Source organism: Mesoplodon mirus (genome assembly GCF_964341445.2).
Source record: "Mesoplodon mirus genome assembly, chromosome: 2".
Taxonomy (NCBI): Eukaryota; Metazoa; Chordata; class Mammalia; order Artiodactyla; family Ziphiidae; genus Mesoplodon; species Mesoplodon mirus.
Window position 1 is genome coordinate 226,846,045 of NC_138977.1, and position 27,049 is coordinate 226,873,093.

At 45.5% G+C, this 27,049-nt stretch overlaps 1 protein-coding gene across 2 annotated transcripts; it reads right to left on the minus strand.

Annotated features, from left to right (window-relative positions):
- Window positions 1–25,800, minus strand: MKI67 (marker of proliferation Ki-67). Of its 2 annotated transcripts, XM_082604452.1 has the most exons (15): window positions 25,716–25,800; window positions 25,124–25,303; window positions 22,328–22,406; window positions 22,121–22,236; window positions 19,740–19,806; window positions 17,791–17,836; window positions 16,272–17,345; window positions 14,786–14,961; window positions 11,560–11,881; window positions 11,352–11,470; window positions 11,073–11,244; window positions 9,096–9,251; window positions 2,893–8,153; window positions 1,567–2,010; window positions 1–300 (listed from the first exon to the last, which is right to left on the minus strand). In XM_082604452.1, the coding sequence occupies exons 2-15, from the start codon at window positions 25,213–25,215 to the stop codon at window positions 235–237; spliced, it is 8,190 nt and encodes a 2,729-aa protein (XP_082460578.1). In that variant the 5' UTR covers window positions 25,216–25,303; window positions 25,716–25,800; the 3' UTR covers window positions 1–234. The 2 variants fall into 2 exon arrangements, with proteins under 2 accessions (XP_082460578.1, XP_082460577.1); XM_082604451.1 differs by lacking the exon at window positions 1–300 and having other exon boundaries at window positions 1,392–2,010; window positions 25,124–25,308; window positions 25,716–25,794.
- Between the last annotated feature and the right edge of the window lie 1,249 nt (window positions 25,801–27,049).

Here is a 27,049-nt window from a genome sequence, read left to right on the forward strand (position 1 = left end):
GTTTTAAATTTTTTTCAGTTTAGGAGACCCAGCAGTCTCCTTCATAACCTCCGTGTGGGGGTTTGGAATAAACTATTCAGAGTTGGAAAATTCCAAGCTTTCTTCCCTTCAACCTGCCCTCCCCTCCAGACAGCATTATTTACAGAATTCACTTTAAAATTTACGGCAAATATTATACTACAACTTATCGCTAAACTAAATTCTTTACATGTTTTTCCCTTTTAAACTTCTTGGCTATTTATCTTCACTGTCTCGATGACTTCTGGTTCTTATTTTCTTGACACTCAGGTTGTCATTTTCCTGTTTGGGAACAAAAATATAACTCTTAAGTAATTTAAAAGAACAATTATTGTAACCGACTCTGCAAAAACCCCGATCCTTTCTAGGTGTGATGCAGGTCTTTAGTCCTAGAAAATTAATCTTGAGGTTGGAAATAAACTTTAAGATAGAGCCTGTAAAATTTGCCTTAAACTGTTTTTACTATTTAATTTTTTAAAGTTAAATATTGTGTCCTTTGATAGAAAGGTTTGTAAGCTATTTTTAAGTTAATACATCATAAAAGGAGAAAGAAAATTTCCACACAAATACATACATTTTCACTAATTTTCATAAACACCATTCAGAAAAAGTGAATTCAAAGGTATAATCAGGCTGAAATCTTTTTTTTTCTTTTATACACAAAGACAATTATTTAAGACCTTTATTAACAGGTGCTTGCAGTTGGTTGACTGCTTTGAAAAAATCAAGCTGTAAACTTTTATTACAAATAAAAAATGAGGTTCTTAAAAACCTCAACTTGACCAGATGTGAAACAAATTAAACACCAGAAGACCCAAAAGGTTTCGGCCTGGTTTCTTTCTCAGGCCAAAATCTTTAGGGTCTTCTAAACAACTGAGGTGTTTGAAGGGGACCGCCCCTCAATGCTACGTGAGTGTCAGCAGAGAACACATTTGGGACGGGACAAAGGACACCAGACTGCCTCCCGGGTGGGAGCTCTGAACAGTGCTACCCACCTAAACACACCTCCACCTGCTCTTCATCCCAGCTTTCCAAAGGGACGCCTTCGAAATGAGGCATTACCCCTCTGGAAGTTTCATTCACTCTCTAACCAGGGACTGAAGACAGCTGCCTGGAATCTTAATACAGGGTGCAATGAGCAGTCAGAAAATACTAACTGGATAAATCCCTTTTCCTTCCTTTTTAAAAAATTTTTGGCCACGGCAAGCAGGATCTTAGTTCCCTGACCAGCGATTGAACCCGAGCCCCCTGCAGTGGAAGCTCAGAGTCTTAACCACTGGACTGCCAGGGGAGTCCCATGCCTTGTTTTTCCTGAATGATGACTTTATAATGTGAATTTACTATTCAAAGTGGAATTCCCAAGCCAGATACACCTGAATATAGAGACACAAAATGTGGCTTAGATTCATGCCTCTTACATTAGTCTAACCAGGAGCTGGTGGCGTGTTATTACATATCATGTGTTGTGTCTGCTCTAGCAACATGGGTCAAAAATTATATTGAAACATTCTATGCACTTAAAAAAAAGAGAAACAGGAAATTACTTGCCTTTGGAAGGCTGTTGGCACATCTCCTGGCACCCCGGGTTACTCTCTGCTCGGATTCACTCTCAGAAGTGTTTCCTCGAGGGCGGAGAGTAATCTTTCTGGATCTCAAACCCTTGAAGTCTGAATATTCCGTTGCTTCTTTCTCTTCCTGCTTCTTCACGGGGATTTCCACCCTTTCCTGCCTTGCTGTCTCCTCTGTCGCATCAGGCAAAGGCTTCTGATCCTCCTTCCCAGATCTCAAGTGCCGCCTTCTCTCTTGAACTTTGCCCCCAGAGGTAGGATTCTCAGCTCCATCTTTTGGGCTTTGTAGCTTCATCTCTTGGGAGGTCTTCATGGACTTCTTTTCACTTCTCTTTATTTTCATCTTTCCTGCTGATATAAGAGACCCAGGTCTTTGCTCCTCTATATTGGTTTTAGTGGGGCGCCTGGTACGCAGGGACATTCCCTAAAAAAATTCAAAAGACATCCACAAAATGTCAAGAATGAGGGATACAAATCTTAAAACTCAACATGGAGAAAATCATTCGAAAGTGAACTCAAAGGGGAATTAACTGGAAAATTTTCCATTGGTTCATTTTCTAAGATGCCAGTAATCTAATCGAGTCAAGGGAGTGCCTGTCACTTGGTTCCAGTGGAGAAATCACCATTTCTACTGATAAACCATAAGTAAGGAATTCAGTATAAATTCCAACCACAATGTCTGAATGTCATATACGTCAGTCTGATTATAACAAGCGTTAAAAGGGTATTCCAGGAGAATGCCCCATTATTCAGGTAGTAAATGAATTCCTAATCCTTTAACAATCATTGACAGAGCAGGACAGGAAAATCTCAATTTCTGGAATCGAATTTACAAGCTTCTCTATCTGACAACCTTGACAGTTATGGTCTGCCCAAGACACAAGCCCTGTGTAAATCGTTCTAATTGTTTCAATACTGATGCAGATACTACTTCTATCCAGCACTCCAGGTCTCGGTGTCTGAAACAAGGCAGGACTGAATTGCCCACTTTTTCTCGGCACAAAGTTCCACACCTTTGAAGATGAACACAACTCAGTCACTTCCCGAGAAGTTCTTGGCAAAATGTATAATAATTCTGACCAGTTATTTTCCCAAATTAGCCTATTCTCTCTAGAAATCCCCAAAGGATGCTTTACGAAGGTCTGCAGTTACTCAGTGTTGAATGCAGAACCCACGGGGAAAGGGTACCCACACATACATTCGGGTTATGTACAATTTATAGCAAACGTTATACCAGAATGGAGAGCACCCACCCAAGATGACATGGTACGATTACATCACACGATTACATCACACCACCCATCACCTTATTTGAAGTGTGCACGTCTTCTCCTTGTGGATCCGTAGCTTCAGTTTTCAGGTCACTGGTGGGCGGGTGTCCCACAGGATTATTCCTTTGTGCCAAAATCCTCAGACTTCTCTTCTTCACTCCCGAGGGTTTGGGGGGCTCCCGTCTCTCCCTGGGGGCCGTTCTCTGCTTCTTCTGGAGGGGCTTTTCTTCCTCAGGGTCCTGTGCAGCCATCGTGGGACGTAGCCTCTTCCTGCCCACAACCCTTGCATCTTCTTCCAGTTTCCTCTTGGGGGACAGGGAGATGCAGCTTTCACCTGGTGAATTTACAGGGTCTCTGCTGCCCACAAGGTCTCCCATGAACCTTACTTTAGGGGCCCTGAGGACTCTTCGGGATATTTCTACAGGTCTTCTGTCTGCTGTTTGCTTTGGGGCTCTCTTAACTCCAGAAGCAATGCTTCCCAGTTCCTTGGCCTGATCTGGCTTTTGGAAGAGCTCTTTGAAACTGGCCAGATCTTCCAGGGGTTGGGCCTTTTCCTTAAATGTTCTTAGCCGACTCTTGACACAAATTACATTTTCTGCTGAGTCCAGGTTCTGCCTTGAAGTTTCCTTAAACACTTTGATATTGTTCTCATCACCTACTGGTTCTCTGTGTATGGTTTCCCCTGCTGTTTGGATGGGCTCTCTGAGTACTGAGAGCTCTTCTAGGTCTACTTTTCCCAGTGGTGACTTGAGCCGCCTCTGTCTACTTGCTGACCTGGTGACTCGTTCGGCTGGTGGAGATTGGCAGGGCACTGCAGTGATTTTCACATCACTCACCGGTTCTTTGGCCTGATCCGGCTTTTGGAAGAGCTCCTTGAAACTGCATGAGTCTTCCACAGGCTGGGTCTTTTCCTTAAATGTTCTTAGCCGACTCTTGATGCCCATTACATTTTCTGCAGGGTTGAGTTTCTGCCTTGAAGTTTCCTTAATCACTTTGCTGTCTTTTTCATCGCATACAGGCTCTCTCTGCATATCCCCTGGAGTCTGTGTGGGTTTCTTGGGCGCTGAGGGCTCTTCTACACCCACTTTCTCTGGCGGTGACTTGAGTCGCCTCTTTCTACTTGCTGGCCTGGTGACTGGTTCAGCTGGTGGAGATTGGCAGGGCACTGGAGCAATTTTAACATCGCTCACTGGTTCCTTGGCCTGACCTGGCTTTTGGAAGAGCTCGTTGAAACTGCACGAGTCTTCCACAGGTTGAGCCTTTCCCTTCAATGTTCTTAGCCGACTCTTGATGCCAATTACATTTTCTGCCGAGACCAATTTCTGCCTTGAACTTTCCTTAAACGCTTTGCTGTCTTTTTCATCACATACAGGCTCTCTCTGCATATCCTCTGGTGTCTGTGTGGGCTTTCTGGGCGCTGAGGGCTCTTCTACATCCACTTTCCCTGGTGGTGACTTGAGCCTTCTCTTTCTACCTGTTCGCCTGGTGACTGGTTCTACTGCTGGAGATCTATAGGGTCTTGTGGTGGTTTTCTCATTAGTCATTTGTTCCTCTGCATGATCTGGGGTTTGGAAAAGCTCTTTGAAGCCAGCCAGGTCTTCCAGGGGTGGGGCCTTTTCCTTGGGTGTCCTTGGCCGCCTCTTGCTTCTAGTTACATTTTCTGCAGGGTCCAGCTTCTCTCCTGGAGCTTCCTGAGACACTGCAATGCCTCTGTCACCACCCTCTGGTTCTCTGTGTGAGTGTGTGGTTTCCCCTGGTGTTTGTTGAGGCCTCCTGAGAGCTGAGACATCTACCTGTACATCCACTTTCTGGGAAGGTGTCTTGAGACGTCCCTTTCTATTTGGTGTGTTGACTGGTTCTGGTTGTGGAGATTGACAAGGTATGTTGGTGGGTCTGTCACCAGTCATTGGTTCCTTGGCACGATCTGGGGTTTGGAAGAGCTCTTTGAGGCCAGCCAGGTCTTCCAGCAGTGGGGTCTTTTTCTTGGGTGTCCTTGGCCGCCTCTTACTTCCACTTACATTTTCTGATGAGTTCAGTTTCTGATGTGGAGTTTCCTGAAACGATTTGATGCTTTTATCATCATCTCCTGGTTCTCCCTCTGAGTGCCTAGTTTCCCCTGGTGACTGTGTCATTCTGCATGCTGAGAGCTCTGTCTCTATATCTGCCTTCCCCAGAGGTGTCTTGAGCCATCTCTTCGTATTGGTTGGTGTGACAATTAGCTGTGGTTGGGAGGACATGCAGAGCGTTTTGGGAGTTTTGACAACAGCCCTTGGTTCCTTGGCATGATCTGGGGTTTGGAAGAGCTCTTTGAAACCTGCCAAGTCTTCTAGAGATTGGACCTTTTCCTTGGGTGTTCTTGGTGGCCTCTTGCTTCCATTTACATTTTCTGCTGAGTCCAGTTTCTGCTTTAGAGTTTCCTTAGATAATTTGATGCTTTTATCACCATCCACTCGTTCTCTGTCTGAGTGCCTGGCTCCCCCTGGTGTCTGTGTGGGCTTCCTGGGCGCTGAGGGCTCTTCTACATCCACTTTCCCTGGTGGTGACCTGAGCCGTCTCTTTCTACCTGTTTGCCTGGTGACTGGTTCTACTGCTGGAGATTTATAGGGTATTGTGGTGGTTTTCTCGTTAGTCATTTGTTCCTCTGCATGATCCGGGGTTTGGAAAAGCTCTTTGAAGCCAGCCAGGTCTTCCAGGGGTGGGGCCTTTTCCTTGGGTGTCCTTAGCTGCCTCTTGCTTCCAGTTACATTTTCTGCAGGGTCCAGCTTTTCTTCTGGAGTTTCCTGAGACACTGCAATGCCTCTGTCACCACCCTCTGGTTCTCTGTGTGAGTGTGTGGGCTTCCTGAGTGCTGAGAGGTCTTCCTGCACAGCCACTTTCTGGGAAGGTGTCTTGAGACGTCTGGTCATGCTGGTTGATGTAACAACTGGTTCTGGTGGTGGAGACTGGCAGAGCATTTTGGGGGTTCTGTCCTCAGTCATTGGTTCCTTGGCTTGATGTGGAGTTTGGAAGAGCTCTTTGAAGCCAACCAGGTCTTCCAGGGGTGGGGCCTTTCCCTTGGGTGTTCTTGGCTGCCTCTTGCTTCTAGTTACATTTTCTGATGAGTCCAGTTTTTCTTCTGGAGCTTCCTGAGACACTGCGATGCCTCTGTCACCACCCTTTGGCTCTCTTTGTGAGTGTGTGGGCTTCCTGAGAGCCGAGACGCCTTCCTGCACAGCCACTCTCTGGGAAGGTGTCTTGAGATGTCCCTTTCTACCTGGTGTGTTGATTGGTTCTAGTTGTGGAGACTGGCAGAGCATTTTGAAGCTTTTGTCAGCACTCACTGGTTCCACTGTGTGATTTGGTGTTTGGAAGAGCTCTTTGAAGCCAACCAGGTCTTCCAGGGGTGGGGCCTTTCCCTTGGGTGTTCTTGGCCGCCTCTTGCTTCTAGTTACATTTTCTGATGAGTCCAGTTTTTCTTCTGGAGCTTCCTGAGACACTGCAATGCCTCTGTCACCACCCTTTGGCTCTCTTTGTGAGTGTGTGGGCTTCCTGAGAGCCGAGACACCTTCCTGCACAGCCACTTTCTGGGAAGGTGTCTTGAGATGTCCCTTTCTACTTGGTGTGTTGATTGGTTTTAGTTGTGGAGACTGGCAAAGCATTTTGAAGCTTTTGTCAGCACTCACTGGTTCCACTGTGTGATCTGGTGTTTGGAAGAGCTCTTTGAAGCCAACCAGGTCTTCCAGGGCTGGGGCCTTTTCCTTGGGTGTTCCTGGCCGCCTCTTGCTTCCAATTACATTTTCTGCAGGGCCCAGCATTTCTCCTGGAGCTTCCTGAGACACTGCAATGCCTCTGTCACCAACCTCTGGTTCTCTGTGTGAGTGTGTGGGCTTCCTGAGAGCCGAGACATCTTCCTGCACAGCCACTTTCTGGGAAGGTGTCTTGAGGCATCTCTTGCTACTTGTTGGCATGTTGACTGCTTCTGCTGGTGGAGATTTATAGGGTACTGTGGTAGGTTTGTTATCAGTCATTGGTTGCTTTGCATGATCTGGGGTTTGGAAAAGCTCTTTGAAGCCAGCCAGGTCTTCCAGGGGTGGGGCCGTTTTCCTGGGTGTTCTTGGCCGCCTCTTGCTTCCAGTTACATTTTCTGCAGGGTCCAGTTTCTCTTCTGGCCTTTCCTGAGACACTGCAATGCCTCTGTCACCACCCTCTGGTTCTCTGTGTGAGTGTGCAGTTTCCCCTGGTGTTTGTTGAGGCTTCCTGAGAGCTGAGACATCTACCTGTACATCCACTTTCTGGGAAGGTGTCTTGAGATGTCCCTTTCTATTTGGTGTGTTGACTGGTTCTGGTTGTGGAGATTGGCAGAGCATTTTGGGTTTTTTTTCATCAATCATGGGTTCATTGGCATGATCTGGGGTTTGAAAGAGCTCTTTGAAGCCAGCCAGGTCTTCCAGAGGTGGGGCCTTTCCCTTGGGTGTCCTTGGCCGCCTCTTACTTCCAGCTACATTTTCTGCAGGGTCCAGTTTCTGCTCTGGAGTTTCCTGAAACAATTTGATGCTTTTATCATCACCTGGTTCTCTGTGCATGGGCATAGTTTTCCCTGGTGTCTGTGTGAGTTTTCCGAGGGCTGAGGCATCTTCTACATCCACTTTCCAGGAAGGTGTCTTGAGCTGTGTGTTTGTCCTGGTGGGCGTGCCAACTGTTCCTGATCTGGGAGATTTACAGAGCATTTTTGTGGCTTTGTTCTCTGCATCCACTGCTTCCTTGGCATGAGCTGGGGTCTGTAGGAGACTTGGGATGTCCACCTGGTCTTCCTCAGCCTGTGTCTTCTGAAAGCTCACGAGGGCGGTCAGGTCTGCTGCTAGTTCACACTTGAGCTCTGAAGCTCTTCTTGATCTCCTCACAGCTACCATCTTTTTGGAATTTTCTTTTGATTCCATGTGTTTTGTACATGTTTCACTTTCCTTCATGTCTCCCTCCAGCTTCTGCTCTGGTTGTGGTGCTTTCCTCAGACATCTTCCCAAGATGTTCTCAAGAGCGTCAGGTTTGGGGCCTTCGTGTTTACACTCTACACCTGGTGTCTGTGAGCGTTTGCGCCCCATGGACCTTCTAAACTTGTTTGCACTCGATGTTGTCTTTGGTGTCGTTGCCTCAGACGCTGGAGTTTTCATCTCAGCACCTGTTGTTTTATACACGTTCCTAGGAGTTTTCATAATACTTTCATTTATTTTAATACACTGGCGTCTTAAGGCAGGGCTCGCAGAACTTTGATCAGACAGCTCTTTTGGTGCATCTTGAGTCCTGGGAGACACATTCTGTCCTATAAGAAATTAAAACATGCATGATGAGTATATTCTGTGCACTGTGTGCCAATATGGTGTTTTAGCCTCATAAGGTATTTAAGAGCCAATAAACCAGCCTCCCATCCATCTCAGGATACGAGGGTGCCTATGTGGCCATAAATTTGCCTGACATGAACCACACACAATTAAGAACAACGTTTTTGGGTGACACAGAGTGGGGTCATGCCTAGGCAGTGGTAAGGGTCTATGGGGATCGGATAAAAGAAAAACATTCCTTAGGCTGCCAGCCAGGTCTCAGTGAGCTGAACACACACATTTTTTTCATCAAATGTGAGAAACAGCTGTTTCATCTGCTGGACCATCAATGCAATAATATGGATTATACTTAGTGTGCTAAGGGTCCATGTTACACAGGAAACATCAATTCTTTAGCAACAGGAAGCATCTTGAGTGTAGCACACTGTCCCCTCTATGACAGAAACTCAGTGACCAGTGTAAATGAGAGAGAAACAGACTCACATCTCACTCTCATCCTGCAGCAGGTGCCCAACCAGAGATTAACAGGAGTACCTGCGCGGTGCACACCTGCTGCCTTTCTCTTTGGTAATTGACAGCACTCTCCCATTTGAGTAATTTACATATAAGTATGATGAGAGATCGTTACATTTTCCTGCTTGTCAGCCTCTTTACTTATGCTAAATGAAGAAGGCCACGTGTACACACGTAGCTTACGGTTAGTTAACAGGCATGCCTTTCCGTGCAAGTCTCTGAAAGCCAGTGCTAGTTCAGCTGCTGATAGAAACCTCCCCTAAGAACAATGGGACAGGGAAGCTGGACATGGTACTTTATCAGGAATATCTGTCGTAGAGAAATAATACAGTAGCTGTTGTGAAAAAGGAAGACCATCTACAGTTTCCACTGAAAAGATCAAAGTGCCAGGGGAAAAAAAGGAAACCAACCAGAATTTTCTGAAGCGCACAGCAGAGGTTTTTCTCCTGAATGAGGTACTGGAAGTTCTTTTCCAAGCAAATCCTCTGAATTTGAAAAAGTGGAGGGACACAGGCTCATCCTTTGTGGTTTCTCTTTTACTGGAGTCTTGAACATTTCAGGCAGCCCTGTTACATGAAAATAGCGGAAAAACAGTTAACAGACTGCTCATACCTGCAAATAAGCACGCCTGTCCTCACGTACAACAGAGGAAATGTCGGAAGGCAAACAACAGATCACTCCCTAGAACTTCTGTGAGACAGGGTCTCACAGGACAGGTTGATGGATGCATCAACCTGTGAACCCATATTTTGAAGAGGGCAATGGGAAGTTAAACTCATATATGGCCTCTTCTCTTGGAAAGAAAATGGAATGAAGGAAGTCGAGGTCCACCCTCTTCTAGAGTAAACTCCAGCTGTGAGCACTGGCCAGAGGACAGAGGCCGCCCTTCAGGGTCCCTCTCCATGCATCCCAAAATTTAGGGCCCTCATGCTCCTTCGATAAGTCCTAAGTTATGCACTACAAGAGTTTATGTACAAATACAGTGTCCAAATTTTAAAAGTGAGGTAGGACTGCCCATTTTTAGTATTGTCAAGTAATAATATCACCATCTTTTCATTTGAACACCAAAAGGTAGTACTAACATAATCTCAGAAGACAAACAAGCAAACCCATCTAGTTCTCTAAAGGGAAGATTTAAGTTTCTCAAACTCTCATTCTCCTCCTGTTCTCCTTACTTTCTCATTCTGACATCAATGGACCAAAACGCTCTCTCAGTCTGGCAGCTGTCTGCAAATTGTTTGGGAAGCCTGTTCTGAAGGCACTCAAGCCAGGCAACTCACTTAAAAAGCTCATTCCTCTGCCACCATTCAGGCCTTACTTAAAATATCCAAGATTTAATATTTCATCACATATTAACATTTTGTCATAAAAGTACTCACACCGAGAGGTGGCCTTTGTTGAGTGTCTAGAAAAATGTTTTGAAGGAAGGCTGAGAAAATTTACCATCCCAGGTACTATTTAACTTCTGTTTATCTTATAAAAATTTTTTGAGAATTTGTCTTCAATGCTTCGTAACATATATAGTAGTACGCTCACACGTGTGCATAATTTACAAGGATACACAGATACACATATATCTGCGTATTGGGTGGTATAAGCTCAAATTGTTTTTTATGCTATCAGAACTCTAGCTATCACTGTTCTACATTTTTATAGTTTGCTTTTAAAAAGCTAATAAATATGTTGATCCAAATGCGATTCTAATTGAAGGGTATCTTGCATGGGTTTTATAAGTGGCACAACAATTCTCCCATCTTCAAATCTGCCAGGAAATAAAAACAAGATTCCACCTAATGGATTCAAGTGTCACCTCCATCCAGAGGTGCTCAGAATGGAAACCACTGGTCAAACAATGTAGCAGAAAATCCCAAACCCAGGGTCCTGCCGTGGTTCTAATCCAATACAAGCGTCAGCAGCTCACATCACACTTTTACTGAAAACAGCAATACTGGCTCAACTATGAATGGTTCAGAGAAGCCTTTGTTTCATGAACCAGCTAAGCTACATGGAAGGAAAGGAAATCTTGAAGAAGCAAAATATCACTCAAACCAATTGCTCCAACTCTGGCAATTAGAAGAGCAAGGCTGCTTTCTTCACCATAAAGCCGCTGCCAACGTCGTATACCTGCGCTGCTCTCCCAGGTAAAGATGTGCATTTCCTGCCATACCTGCTTCCTACAGGCCACGTGACCCCAAATCGTCAGGGACCTGGCCTTGTTCTCCAGTCCAGCACCCTCTTCCTTGAATATCATGACCCTCCGAGTTGACTAGATTGTTTATCCTCCTGTCCCATGCACAGCAGATAAACAAACGTGATACACACCCATGTGGACCCACACAGGAGGATGAAAGGGTTCTGGTTCCTAAGAGCCATGGCTATGCTTTTACCTGAAAGATCTTCACTAAAGTCCATTGGTTTGTTGACCACGAAGTTGCTCAGCATCCTGTAGGGCCGAGCCGGCCCGTTCACTTTCTCGACGTGAGCTTTCCCTATTATTATGGTACAGGGAGAGTTTGCGTGGCCTGTGCTAAATTGATTGTGAACGATGCCAGTCAGCTTCTGGAAAACAGTCAGGAAATCAACAAAGCGTCAAAGCCTCAATCCACACTTAATGTATCCCTTAATCATATTATGTGTCAAAGAGCAATTCACATTGGAACACCTACCTTCGGAGTACTGGTTCTTCTTTGCCTTTTGCTCAGGGGTCTTGGAGGGCCACGTTTAACACCTTTGGTCTGGGTCTGCTTGGTACCAAGTTTTACCACGTCTGCCCACGATTTTGCCACTGTCACAGGGAAAAGATGTTGAGACTTTTCAAAACCGGCACTAACGAGAAAATCAACCTTGAAAGCTATCTGCTGGTACAACACTAACCAACTAAGTTGGCCTCAGAAGCGCCACTCCTCCTCTTGGAACAAATCATCTGTAAGATGCCATGTTGGCTTCGATCCACGGAAGCTCTCTTGGAGGGCAGGTTGCCACTTTTTCTCCCTCCTCTCTTGGGAATATCTGTCTGATGTGGAGATGTGCCGTCACTGGAGATGGAAGACACCTTGGATGAGCTACGGCATCGGTCGGGTGCATCTGGAGAAGCAGGAGCAGCGTTAGGAGCTGGAGGCCTCACGAACGCATTCTGTGCGGTCGCTTCCAGACAGACTTCTGAAGACTCTTCTTTCCCTCCTGGCTGAGGCTGCTCCTGACAAGATTTAAATGTGCTTAAGAAACCTGACCACAAATATAACTTCTCTGTAGGTTCAAGATGACGGAGGAGGACGTGTGCTCACTCCCTCTTGCATGAGCACCGGAATCACAACTAACTGCTGAACAATCATTGACAGGAAGACACTGGAACTCACCAGAAAAGATACCCCACATCCAAAGACAAAGGAGAAGCCACAATGAGACGGTAGGAGGGGCACGATCACAATAAAATCAAATCCCATAACTGCTGGGTGGGTGACTCACAAACGGGAGAACACTTATACCACAGAAGTCCACCTACTAGAGTGAAGGTTCTGGGCCCCACGTCAGGCTTCCCAACCTGGGGGTCTGGCAACGGGAGGAGGAATTCCCAGAGAATCAGACTTTGAAGGCTAGCAGGATTTGACTGCAGGACTTCGACAGGACTGGGGCAAACAGAGACTCCACTCTTGGAGTGCACACACAAAGTAGTGTGTGCATCGGGACCCAAGGGAAGGAGCAGTGACCCCATAGGAGACTGAACCAGACCTACCTGCTAGTGTTGGAGGATCTCCTGCACAGGCAGGGGGTGGCTGTGGTTCACCATGGGGACAAGGACACTGACAGCAGAAGCTCTGGGAAGTACTCCTTGCGTGAGCCCTCCTAGAGTCCGCCATTAGCCGCACCAAAGAGCCCGGGTAGGCTCCAGTGTTGGGTTGCCTCAGGCCAAACAACCAGCAGGGAGGGAACCCAGCCCCACCCATCAGCAGACAAGGGGATTAAAGTTTTACTGAGCTCTGCCCACCAGAGCAACACCCAGCTCTACCCACCACCAGTTCCTCCCATCAGGAAACTTGCACAAGCCTCTTAGATAGCCTCATCCACCAGAAGGCAGACAGCAGAAGCAAGAAGAACTACAATCCTGCAGCCTGTGGAACAAAAACCACATTCACAGAAAGATAGACAAGATGAAAAGGCAGAGGGCTATGCACCAGATGAAGGAACAAGATAAAACCCCAGAAAAACAACTAAATGAAGTGGAGACAGGCAACCTTCCAGAAAAAGAATTCAGAATGATAGTGAAGATGATCCAGGACCTGGGAAAAAGAATGGAGGTAAAGATTGAGAAGATGCAAGAAATGTTTAACAAAGACCAAGAAGAATTAAAGAACAAACAAACAGAGATGAACAGTACAATAACTGAAATGAAAAATACACTAGAAGGAATTAATAGCAGAATAACTGAGGCAGAAGAACGGATAAGTGACCTGGAAGACAGAATGGTGGAATTCACTGCTGCGGAACAGAATAAAGAAAAAAGAATGAAAAGAAATGAAGACACCCTAAGAGACCTCTGGGACAACATTAAACGCAACAAGATTTGCACTGTAGGGGTCCCAGAAGGAGAAGGGAGAGAGAAAGGACCCAAGAAAATATTTGAAGAGATTATAGTCCAAAACTTCCCTAACATGGGAAAGGAAATAGCCACCCAAGTCCAGGAAGCACAGAGAGTCCCATACAGGATAAACCCAAAGAGAAACACGCAGAGACACATAGTAATCAAACTGGCAAAAATTAAAGACAAAAAAAATTACTAAAAGCAACAAGGGAAAAATGACAAATAACATACAAGGGAACTCCCTTAAGGTTAACAGCTGATTTCTCAGCAGAAACTCTACAAGCCAGAGGGAGTGGCACGATATATTTAAAGCGATGAAAGGGAAGAACCTCAACCAAGATTACTCTACTTGGCAAGGATCTCATCTGGATTCGACAGAGAAATCAAAAGCTTTAAAGACAAGCAAAAGCTAAGAGAATTCAGCACCACCAGGCTTTCTATTTATTTTTTATTGGAGTATAGGTGATTAACAATGTTGTGTTAGCGTCAGGTGTACAGCAAAGTGATTCAGTTATACATATACATGTATTTATTCTTTTTCAAATTCTTTTCCCACTTAGGTTATTACAGAATATTGAGCAGAGTTCCCTGTGCCATGCAGCAGGTCCTTGTTGGTTTTCAATTTTAAATATAGCCATGTGTACGTGTCAATCCCAAACTGTTTAAATCTGGAAGCACCAAACGTTTCAACCAGTGTCTGTCAAGTATATGGTAGAGATGGGAGTCTACCTCTCTCACTTAAAAAAAAAAAAAAGTGGGGGTTGGGGGAAGGAAGCACCAAACAAATCTTAATTGGGGTATTTCAGGTGGAAAGATGAAAGGAACTTGCTCATAAGTGAGGCTCTTATCTAAGTCCAAGGAAACACCATCCATGGGACTTTAACCACCTTTGATCTGCATGGAAAGATAGCCACTCACTTCCAGGAGCCCATATAAAAGGGAAGGAAAGGAGACATACCTCCCACGCCTGTTAGTGTGAAAGGAAATTAAAGACTTCCCAGGCCCTCTGATGAAGGCGAGCTGTGGGCCAACACCTTTCTAGAGATCTAAGATCACAGCCTAGGGTACGTGATGAAAAACTGTGAAGAGCTGATGATGAAAATAATGGGTGTGCTGCCATCCAAGATTTTTCTTTTCACCTTGTAATTCTAAAAGGGGAAAACACCAAAACCGTACAGTTCTGTGTCATGATGCCTCCAGATTCTTTCCAAATGTATTTACTATAACCCTAGCATGACCACCGGGCTCTGCAAATGTGGTCAGCAGGAGGCCTCTGCAGAGAGGGAAAGTCCTGAGGACCCACCTGTGCTCAGTCACCCTCGGCCGTGGTTAGGAACCCAGGTGTTCATTTCCCAACACCCACATGAATGAGCTCTCACAGAGACTTTTATATTTTTACTTTGTTATTAGAAAGAAAAAGGTGTTCATTTTCATTCTACTAGTGTGAGGGGTTGGAAAGAATATGGACCAAGGATGTGCGCTCTCATCAGACCCGAAGGGGGGACCAGTGGGTAAACTCACCTTGATGATTTTCTTCAGGACGGTTGGCGTGTGGGTGACCAGAGACCGTCTTTGCTTTGGTGTCTCTCCTCTTTTGAGAGGTGTGTTAGGAGGTAAGTTTTCATCGAATAATTCCGGTCTCAGGCAACCACCAAAGGAGACCCGCCTCCTCTTCAGGGACACCCCATCCATCTTATCTAGAGGAATGGGTAGAGACGTGGAGAGGGCAAAGGAGAACCATACCATAGGTGTGAGTTGTTTCCATTTACCATTAAAGACAAACTTACTGTAAATTCACTGAAACCTGGCACCTCACACACCTTTACTCTCTTGTGATGTTGACAAAGGTGATGTTGCTTCAAGAGCTCAGGAAAGATCCAGGACAAACCACTAAATGCCAAGTCCCAACCTGACAGGACAAGGGCTTTCTTTAAACATTGACAAGTCCTGTGCGGACAGAGCTTAATAAAAGGAGTGGCCTGGAGCAGTGGATCCCACTCTGGAGCAGGGGGATGATGCGGATGAGGCTTCAGCAGTGGCCTGAGAAAGCTTTTCCAAGAGACTCACACTTGGGTCTCACTCAGACCTACCCAGTGAATAGAATCGAGCTGGAAATGTCTCCTGGTGATATTGACAGATGGGCAATTCATGCGTCCCAAGCCCCACTACCCATCTTTGCGAACCACTTGTCAACATAAACCCTTGCGCCCCTTTTGAGGCGCCCCTTTTGTAAGACTTGTGGGAACCCCGTGACTGACGTGCGTGGATCTACTTTCAGAGCCGCACACCCCTGCCCTGGGGGCTCCCTGCAGAAGCAGAGCTGAGAGCAGGGCACAGCATCAGAACACCTGGGGGCCCCCAAGGAGCGTGGGAGGCCCTGGAGCTACCACGCCTGCTCCACGGGTCACACCTCTGCCACCCATGGGGTGCCATTAGGTTACTGGCTTCCCCATTTGCAAAAGGAAGATAACAAAACTCCTGTCCCCCCATGGGCCCTCCTGCTGCCAGAATAGAGGATGGGAAATGAGTGTCTGAAAGGCACGTAAAAGAACACCTGGCACGTAAACCCATAGGGATGGGGCAGGTGTGCTCTAAGAGCCACCCCACGTGAAAAGATTTCCAAGGGATTTCCACTGACTTATTCTAGAGGATCAAACTCATAGGATAAAAGAGTTTATATAGTTCAGAATTAAACTCCCGTGAAAAGCAATTATGCTTATGCTTATTCTCCTTTGTTTTATGGTAGACAGAAGAATCAAATATGTTTTTGGACCACCTTATCTCCCTAGACCTCCTGCTAATTCTTCCCTAATAACCAGCACTTCTTCTGGTTGGTTGGTTATCTGGGTCTTCACGCAAATCTACGAGTAGATGATGAATATGTGCCTTTATGTGCCTCACAGAGCTAATCATTCGTGAATAAAGGAAGGTCCCACTAATTCATACCTAGACATAAGGTAGGTGTAAATTTGGGGGGGAAAATAAATTTACAGTTAAATAAACTTACTCGTGGAATCGTCGAAGCTGCTGCCCTCAGCCGAGCTAAGACCGGGTAACCCAGGGCACACCGGATCAGCTGCCACGCCCAGCTTCTCAGGCTTGTTGAGAAAATCGCTTTGAATCTTCCTTTCAACTTGAGGGAACAATGGAGCTGAAATTGTCTGATGCAGAATCTCTGTTTCTGTTGTCAGATCGTCAACATTTGTAGGAATCCTCTTCCTCTTTCTGGGGCAAAGTTTTTCTGGTGTATTTCCCAAACTCTCAACTTTAGTGGGCGTTTGAATTCTAGGTGAGAACTTCCGAGGAGGAAACGTTTTATTATCTGCCCTGGAGCCTTCACTCTGATCTAGGTTCAGGGATGCACCACCAAGGACAACACTCAGGTCTTCACTCCGCCCACTCCGTGAGGGACTTTGTTGTGAATCTCGTGTGGGGGTCGTGGTTTTCAGTGTCTCTATCTCTGTGCAGAGGCTGCTGGGACTCCTGGTCTCCTTGGGGGTCTGAAATGCCTCCTCATCACTCCTCTTGCCCTCAGTCTGGCTACTTCCTCGTTCTCCTGAAGCAGGGTCTGCCTTAATGTGGGGGCTTTGGCCCGATTTGGGTCTGGATTTATGTGAGACCAGAGGCTCACTCTGTAAACCACCAGTGCTTTCTTTTTCTCTTGTGCAATGACTCTGTGATCCTGATTTTCTGCGATTCTGTAGAACATTGACTTTTCCTGATTTCACATCTAACTCCACCTTCATTGACTCATAAAGCTTCTTAAAGGGAGACTCGTTTTGGTCACTACCCTTAAGACACTTTCTAGAGGAAAAAGCCTTCAGTTCTCCATTACTGATCCCGAATGTTACACTGGAACCTTCTTGAGAATCCCCAGCAGTGGGAGCTGTTGCATTTCTGCCGTTACCTCCCGGACGTTCTGAGGAATGAACGCTGTTAGGTGTTTTCCCAGCAACAGGCTCTTCTGAGCCACCTGAGACAATACGAGCTCCTGTGACATTCTTCCCATCCACCACAGGCCTTCCTGAAGCAGCTTCTTCCGTGAATTTTGAACGGGCACTGGAATCTTGAACGTTTCCATCTTGACAATGAGTTATGAAATAAGAAGCAGAAATTCGAGATTTTCTCAATGATTAACATGGGCAATATTCACATTTTAAAATTATTTCAAATTGTCTTAAAAACCTAGCTTTCCACTTAGCCTACAAATTTCTTAATGTCCAAAATGTATTATGAGGGTATTCTGGTACTAGTTCCATGATGAAAATAAATAAATCACTTTAGCCTCCTATACCTCCTATAACCAACAGGAGACATCCAATGCTATCAATCTGCTCCGAATTAGGGGGACAACTGAGCATGACAATTCATCTCTCCATGGACCCTCCAACAAGCATATGGCACCCATACATCACCTGTGAGAAAAGTTAACTCAGGTGTCTGCCTATGTCTGTCCCTTCCTTGCCACAAAGCTACACAGAGAACAGATCTTACAGGATCCCAGACAAAACCAAAAATCTACTAACCAAGGGTGGAAGGGAAGCTAGATCTTGAGACCCGACGCGAAGGCTCCTGTGAATTGGCAGATAAGAACAGTCATTTAGATGCCTTTTCAAATACCGACAGTCATACTTACTAAAATGTTCTTCCTGTTGATGACCTTCTCCACCCAACTGTTCTTAGAGAACTTTCAGAGACTCTGAGAAACGAGCCCAAGACATTGGGCTGGTACTCGTAACACAAGCATTTCTCAGTTGATTGTTTAAAAATATAGTAATAGAATAAGAAACAAACTTGAAGATTAAAATTGCTTAAATTGAATCTCAGTGACTTTTTATAACTTCCTTGAACTTCATTGAAAGAAGAATCAAAGCTAAAAGTAAACATCATCCACACTCAGTATCTGGAAACCTACCAAGGGCACAGAGTTATTGACTTTACACTGTTTTATCAGAAGTTGGCTACAGGACCTGTGGGTGAAGTGGGGCTCCACTTAGCATGTGTGTTCATTGCTGGCAGATACTAAGGGTTTATCTGAAAGCCCAGAAGTTAAGGCAAAAGCGAAAACAATGCACCCAGAGGCCCTGTACCCTCAGAGCATGGGGCTGGGATGCAGCCCTCCCGCTGGGCCACCTTCACATTCCTTCCCAGGCAGCTTTTTAGAGGTGAGGAACAACTACAGAATAACACAGATGTAAGATATAAAAGTCCAACATTGTTTCAAAGGAGGAAAAATAATATACTCTGAACTATTAGGGGGGAAAATCACAAAATATATCCAAAGGCAAATACTTCAACTTCTTTCTTTAATCAATTTCCGATATCTTGGTATTGAATACGCTGCTTCTCAAACTTCCCATGTGAGGGCTCGGTTTCTAACTTCCAATCTGAAGTTGACAAAAGGAATCATATGACTGAACAATAAAAATGAATTAAAATTTAAAAATGTGTGCAAAATACAAGCCCATATTTTTTGTACTATAATATCCAATAGCCATAAAAATCACTGTCAAATAACATGTTCTAAGTATTCAACTTCAATATTTACATTATCACAATCCAGAAAACGAACAGGTCATAGACTACTGGGCCCTCTTATCTAACCCATAGTCCAGCTTTTTGGTTGGTTTCCTTATACCTACTAACAAGTTAGAAGCAGCGTTGGTTGGTGGGTGGGATACCTCAAAACCTAGCTTTCCCCCAAAGCTGATGAGTAGGGTTGACATTAAAGTTAGTCCTCTGGGGAAGCAAGGGCACATGGCAGGAGCAGGGAACTTCAAATGCAGAGCCCACTGCTGATTTCAGGAGTATCTGTGCTAAGACTCTTAGGCCAGGGAATTCCAACCAGGTCAGAAGAGAATAGCTTGAGTAGCTTCATAAGAAGTAAGAAGGATAGGAAGTCTCAGGATTAACCCAGAACCTTCTAAGTCCTACTAAATCTCCCAGGATGGGCCCAGACTGCATTTTAATAAGGTGGGCCATTTGGAATACGTTTTCTCCACTGATAGACACAGGGCAGTAACTCTCCTCCAGTGTCGTGGGTCATCTGTCTTGTCAAAACTGGGAAGCATCATTGGTACCTACAACTCTGATGTGATTATTTTGGATGAATAAAGACCGATAAGTACAATGGGACAAAAACTGAGCTGCCAGATCATGTGGTTCTGGAATCTGAGTTCTGCGTCAGGGTTGCCCTAACCAAAGGTTTGCAAAATCATATTGTGAGATACTTTAGGAGACTTTGGGCCCAAAGTGTAACACCTAGTACTCTCATTTTGAATAAAAGAGGAAGGATAGTTTAAATTATCTTAATATATCTAAGTTCAACTTGTTTTACTACCTTAGCGACATTTTCCTACTATAACTGGTAAGTCGTTCTCCCTTGTGAGAAATCAGTGACAAAGTGCATATAAATGATTTCATATCATCATGCAAAAGAATCAGAGCCCAAAGTTCCATAATATCCCCCCATCACCTGTTCCCATCTTTGTCCTGGAAATTCAGGTGACTTGCTTCCATTCTGATGACTTTCATTTTCATACCTGAAGTGCACAGAATGACAGGCACATATTCAGATTAAAGATTTGTAACCAATGATAAAACTTCCACATCTGACTAATGTCCAAGGAGCAAGGAACAAAGATCAGGTTTTATTCAAGATATTACCTTGTTCATGGAAAGAAATCAGGAAAGTGTTTTTATGCTAAAAACTTGGGTAAATTCTTTTCTTTTGGAACACCACGGTCAGAGGTTGGGACCAGATTAAATTTCTGAACCCTGACTAGTCTGCAAGATTCAACAACTTCCCTGAGCACCTCCTGTGTTGGAACCAACTGCACAAGAGAGCAAAACCCGGTGTCTGACAGTTTTTGTTTGTGGAAATCATCTGATGGCTTGGAAGGTCAACCAGGAAGCTGGGTGGCATCTGACACCTTTATCACTCTGTGATGTCACTCACCGCAGGGTAACCACAGAGCTCTACTTTAAGATCACTATGATCTTTTCAGCTTCCCACTTACTCCATCTGTATCTGAACAAAGACAGGCACATTTTAGGAAGACGCAAAGATATTTAGCAAGAGACATGGTTGTTCTAACAGACCTCAGGTTGTTCTAACATGGTTAGATATGGTTGTTCTAACAGACCTAATCCATTCACAGAAACTTTTATGACACATGCTGAACTCGGGTACCTCGGTGAGACAGCCTGATTCGAATTTAGATGCCATCTAAGCTCTGAAGCAGCCAAGTGTCTGGAATTGTTTCTCATGGTACCGGAGTTCTGAATCAAGCCCTTCTTCCTATGACCATAGTCCTAGTCTTTGTTGGAGGTATTCTGTCATCTCAACTAATCTTAATTTGAGCAGCGTCTCATTTGGGGGACATATTTCTGTTCTCCATTCCTCATCAAATATTTCCTACCTAGAAATAATATTTATTTCTCTATCTAATAAATATCGGAAGCAAAAAACTGACAAAGTTAAAAAACAAAAAGAAAAAAAAAATCAATGCGTGATTTCAGCTTACCTGTCCAGGTAACTAAGAATCAGGGGAAAAATTTACTAGGATTCTAGAGTGAGGAATTTGAATCTGATGGACCTACACAGATGGAGCACTCCACCCAGCAGCTGTGGGACACACATTTTTTCCAAACACCCACGACAGATTAGTAAAAATTTAAGCATATCTGATCATAAAAAGCAAGCTCTGACTCATTTCAGAAACTGGAAATTACTCAAATGTCCATCCAGAAAGAATAAACTGTGTATAATTGTGTATGTAACTGTGGATCTTATTTCAGTGAAATCCTTAAGCAGTGAGAAGGAACAAACTGGGATGAATCCATCCATCCTATCCATGCTATGAATCCCACAACCGTAAAAGCAGAACTCAGTTACTACTTTATGGAGTTTAATAAAGGCAGACAAAACCATAGCAGTTAGAGATGCATGCTTAGGTAATAGAACTCTAAAGACTTTCATGCTATCAGAAAAGCCACATTAGTGGTTTACTTGGTGCGGGGAAGAAGTAATGATTAGAAGATGCATGAAAGAAACTTCCGGAAATGCTCTGTTTATGACTTGGGTGGTGTATTAGTTCTATAACAAAATGCCACACCCTGGGCAGCTTAAACAAGAGAAATTTATTTTCTCACAGTTCCAGAGGCTGGACGTCCAAGATCAAGGTGTCGGCAGGGTTGGCTTCCCTGGGGCCTCTCTCCTGGGCTCCGGCCACCTCCTGCTGCCGCTTCGCATGGCCATCCCTCTGAACACCTGCTCCCCTGGCTTCTGTGTCCTAATCTCCTCTTCTTATAAGGACACCACTGGGATTGAATTAGGACCCAGCCTAATGGCCTCATTTTAACTTAATCATCTCTTTCAAGGTCCTATTTCCAAAGACAGCCACATTCCGGGGAGCTGGGGGGTCAGGACTTCAACTTGGGAATTTAGGGAGAGCACAATTTGGTCCATGACGGGTGATGCTCACAAGACTGGTCACTTCATGGTAAGCTGGGTCATACATCTCGTTTTGTGACTTTCTCTACGAGTGTATTTTACTTTAAAATAAAAAAAGTAAAATGAATGCAGTTTCACAACACTTGCAAGCAAATGAAACTCCTTTAGGACCTGGCCACCTTGGCATAGTTACGTGCTCTCAAATCTTTGAGCTGGAGCACACAATAAACCTCACCTGCCATTCCTTCTAGATCCATATGAATTTAGATAAAGACTGTTGGGAATGGCAACCTCAAACATGCTGACATTCACCCGCATTACAGAAGGATCACTGATGAATTGTGAGGCTAGTTTTTCGTGGATCAGAAGGTCTATTTACTTTTAGCCCATTTCTTACCTACCTGAAAGACCGATCAACAACAGTTATCACATCTCCATGTTTTAGCTGTACAGGTTTATCAAAAGTAGATCCATTTACTTGTGTTGGATTTGTGGAACTGAAATTAAATAATATTGCCTACAAGTAGAAAAGAGAGGAAAACATGTAAACTAATAAATGGATAAAAAGTGAAAAGTTTTAAAAAACAGACTTCCAAAAACCCACTCACCTCCTGCTCATTGATTTCAATTTTGCAGTGTTGTTTGGACACTACGGGAAGCTGAATACGAATGTCACACTCGATACCCCTTAATTCAAAAGAATAAAGATTTCTTAGGTTGCTGCAATTTAAAAAACTTACATCAGTGATTCAAAATAAAACAGCATCTGACTCTATGTTTGATCTGTAAATGTAATGACATAAAGGAAAGACAAACTGGGCAATGTAAATGATCTTTGCATTTTGCCCACAATTTTTATAAGTATTGTATAAGCAACTATTTTAAATCATTAAAACTTAGAGTACTTAAAAATAATTATAATGGAAAATATTAGAATACAAAATTGAATTGCCTTTCACTAAAATGTCTATGCTTATAAGATCCAACTAAAGGAGTACTTTACATCAATTTGGAGTATACTTATTGTTTGTACTCTGTGTTTTTTTTTCCCCCTATAAAAAAGGTTTATGGGGCTTCCCTGGTGGCGCAGTGGTTGAGAGTCCGCCTGCCGATGCAGGGGACACGGGTTCGTGCCCCGGTCTGGGAAGATCCCACATGCCGCGGAGCGGCTGGGCCCGTGAGCCATGGCCGCTGATCCTGCGCGTCCGGAGCCTGTGCTCCGCAACGGGAGAGGCCACAATAGTGAGAGGCCCGCGTACCGCAAAAAAAAAAATAAAAAAACTATATTATTGGGACTTCCCTGGTGGTGCAGTGGTTAAGAATCCGCCTGCCAATGTAGGGGACATGAGTTTGAGCCCTGGTCCAGGAAGATCCCACATGCCTCAGAGCAACTAAGCCCGTGCGCCACAACTAATGAGCCTGCGCTCTAGAGCCCGCGAGCCACAACTACTGAAGCCCGCGAGCCTAGAGCCCGTGCTGCGCAACAAGAGAAGCCACCGCAATGAGAAGCCCGCGCACCGCAACGAAGAGTAGCCCCCACTCGCCGCAACTAGAGGAAGCCCGTGCGCAGCAACGAACACCCAACGCAGCCAAAAATAAATAAATAAACTACACTATTAACTGAGAGAGTCACAAGCCTCCTATCATTACAGACACTAATCTACAAGGAACAACAAATTATCTAGATGCAACCTTTTTACAGAAAACTAACATTAGCAGGAAGCAGCTGAAGGGAGAATTCCCAAACCCACACAGAAACTAATCAAAGACGCCCTTAACAAGGCTCTTTGGGTCTCTGGTGTTCCTGTTACCATCCTGTGGTTTTACACGTTTGAACAGACCGTATGCCTCCTCTCTGTACTCATTACGAACCTCTGGAGTCTAAGTATATCCCTTCCTACCTGTACCGCGACCAAACGCTTACGAGTGGGTTTCTGGATTATAAGATCTCGCATAAAAATACACTTAATCACTACAGTGTAATAACAGAATTACTGCTATTTGGTACCAAAATGTTTTTTGTTTTTCCCTTTTGAAGAGAGTGGAAGCTATGGAAAGTGAACAGCTACTTTAAGCCAAAGAAGAGAATTTGATTTTTAGATATCAGATCATCCCAGCAAGAGAGAGAAAAAGACTCTCATTAGAACTGAGACTCTGTTTGGCAGGAGACTGCCATCAGGAATCACTACAGATCAATGGTTCTTAACCTCGGTGCTGTTGACATCTGGGGCCAGCTAGTTCTCTGTAGTGGGGGCTGTCCTGTGCCTTGCAGGCTGCTTGGCAGCAACCCTGATGCCAGTGGTGTGTGCCTCCCACCTTGTGACATGAAAAACATGTCTCCAGACTTTGCCAATTAGCTCCTGGTGGGCAATACGGCTCTCAGTTGATAACCACGGCTGCATAGTGATTCCAAGCTCAAGTTTCCAGCTGATGTCATGACTGGACAATTGCCAGAGTGCTAAACAGTGATCACCTCTCATACGCCAGGCCCCATACCAGACACCGAGTACCTAATTATTAACTAGACAGTCCCTGTCCTCGGGGAGCTTAGTAGTGAGACAGACAAACCACAGCCTCATCACCATGTGTGGGGTTAGGAAAGACAAGAGCAGGGCTCAGTAAAGGCTTCTTCTCAGGTAACATGGATCCTGTCTCTGAAAGTTGTAAAGCAATCAGTCACGTAGGAGGGTAGAGAAATTCCAGAGATGAAAGTTCGAACTGGCTAAAAGCCCCAAGGTGAGAAAGAGCTTGAAGTGTGGTGGAACATGGCAGGAGGGGGGCTGGTAGGAGGATGGGTTGTGGGTAGAAGGGGGTCAGGGTTCCCCAGGGGGGGTAACTTATCCATCACACGTTAGAAAAGGAGAGGGGGTGTGATTAATGGTGCCTGTTACACAGGGACCAGAGTTACTGCCACCAACACCAAGGCAACAAAAGAGAAGTTCTCAAAACACAACCAGAAGGACTTTCCTTCCCATTTCCATTTTTCCAAAAAGACCAACAAGCCATACACAGATTCCTTCCTTCACTTGTTCAATAATATCCCTCAGCAGCCAAGGAATGCCCAGTCTGCAGAGATTTCAGATGAACACAGTGGCTTTCTAAAGACAGTCTGAAGTGAAGCAGGATTTGAGAATCCTTTACATTTTTCTCCAGTTATATTTTTATCAAATCAATTTAAAAAGTTTTGTTTGACTGAAAAAACACAACTATGTAAACACTGTCTTCGAATTCTGTTGCATAATGAACAAGCAGTAGCGTTGACAACACACAGGAAGTCCTGAGCCAGCTCGAGGGCTGACTGCTCCTAGAGCTGTGTATCTCGTCTGTCGATCTCTGGTTAGTAATATTGAGGGGTTTTTTTTAAGCTAAATTGTCTAAATTGTCCGCGGGTGGGCAGGGCTCACCTTCCAAACAAGCAGGTATGAAGGCTCAGCGGGAAGTGGGGGCCGTCGACCCCGCTCCTTTTGATGGTAACGAGGCGTCTTGAAGGACCCATTTTCTAAACAGGAATTTTGACTATAATCCGTACCGGAAGGTCAGGCATCAAAAGGTTCGCTGAAGCAGACTTACAAGCAATCCTTTGACTGCACTTTTACACGCCACTGACAGAATCACAAAAATAAAACACACAGGGGGTGAGGGTTATTCTAAAGCAAAGAGCTAAGAAGTTACTTGTAAGCGACCAGCTGGGGTCGCGTGTACTATTCACCGCTGCCCCTGCCGCCCCGACCCACGCCTTACCTGACCCCGGTGGAAGCCCCAGCCAGGCCCGGGGCGGCCTCCACCACCCAGCGCCTCCCAGAGACCTGCGTCCAGGACGCCGCCCGCCAGGCTCTTGGCTCCCGGGAGTTCCCACCGAGACCCCACGCCAGAGCCCAGGACGAGCCGGGCCAAGGCCGCGCTCCGGCGCTGGCCCCCGCATAGCCCCGAGTGGTCCCCGCGGCCTCCGGCCCCGCCAGCTGCCCCCGCCCCCGGAGCTCCCCGGCCGCGGCTCACCCAGGACGAGTCTCCCGGGGCGACACCAGTGGTTCCGCCGCTCGTCGGCGAGCAACCCGAGTCCGCACCGGGAGGGGCCGGCGACGCGTCCACCTCCGCTGCAGGGACCGGGCCTCAGTCCTCCGGCCCGCCCCTACCTTCGCCGTGGCCCCAGTCCCCGCTCTCCCCGCCCTCGCCCTCGCCGGTGGCCCGCTGGCCCTGCCAAGAGACGTCCCGGAGGTGCCCGGCGTTAGAGGCTCTGGCGCGGAAAGCCACCGCCGCGCCCTCCAGATTCAAAAGATAATATCGATTCAAATTTGGCGCTAAGCGCTGCGATTGGGCGCAGGGGAGAGGAGGCAAACCAATGGGAACGGAGGGGGCGGAGCAAGAGGGGACAGGCTCCGTGGGGCGGGGCGGACGGGCTCGGCCGGGCTGGCCCCGGTGCATCCGCGGAAGACGCCCACCTGAGGGTCCTCAACTTCCACGGCACCGACGGGACTGAAATGCAGCAGGGTGCCTCCGCCGCGAAACCCTTCTTGCCTTCTTTTCTCTAAGGACCAAACACAATTGTACAGTTAACAGTGGTACATAATATGTTACTCATTGCTGGAAGGTTTACAATTTTTAAAAATTCCTATACCTCCCTAAAAATAACCAATTGTTGTAAGCAGGTTCTTGTGTCTTTTCCCAGTTACACATGCATTATTCTCTTATAAAAACGCACGAAGTCTACCATGATATACACATTGTTCTGTACTTTGTATTCTCTGCTTCACAAACTCCGAGGATATTAATATTGAGTACGTCTTCCTCCTTTCTTTCTTTTTTGGTGACAGCAAAGTATTCGGCTTTAGAAACCATAATTTATTTAATCTCTGCTATTGCCATACATATAGGTTTACCATGTTTTCCTCTTAGAAAAAATTCTTTAATTAATAAACCTGATGCACTACAAAATGGATGAATTGTAAAATAATTAGCCACAGGATTCCTCCACGTGCGTGATGGGACAGGGGGAGGGGAGAGCTTCTGCAGGCCCTCGTGGTACGAAGTGAATTGGGGGTGTCCGCCGCCCTCCAGCTCACTCCACACCTTTGGAGCTTGGCTTTCCTTGATCAGGAGCTGCTGTTCTGAGGACCCGAGGGTCTCTTTGATCCTTGCAGGAGATCCATGAGGTCAAAACCACCTTTGTAATAACAGACGGTCCTTGCCCTTTTCACTCATTTCTCGTGCGTGGAGGGTGGCATTTCCCCTGTGCAGAGCAGATGTGAGAATCCAGCTGTCTTTTACTAAATCAGGTATCACAGAGATTTGCTGTGATACCTGATTTAGTAAAATATATATTTTATATGAAA

Coding starts and splice junctions, on each gene's coding strand:
- MKI67 (XM_082604452.1), bottom strand. CDS start 25,215: ATGGGTCCTTCAAGACGCCTCGTTACCATCAAAAGGAGCGGGGTCGAC. Junction 17,837..19,739: donor CAGGACAAAGATGGGAACAG/GTGATGGGGGGA, acceptor GCCAATTCACAG/GAGCCTTCGCGTCGGGTCTC. Junction 14,962..16,271: donor CAGCTTCGACGATTCCACGA/GTAAGTTTATTT, acceptor CCATTCCTCTAG/ATAAGATGGATGGGGTGTCC.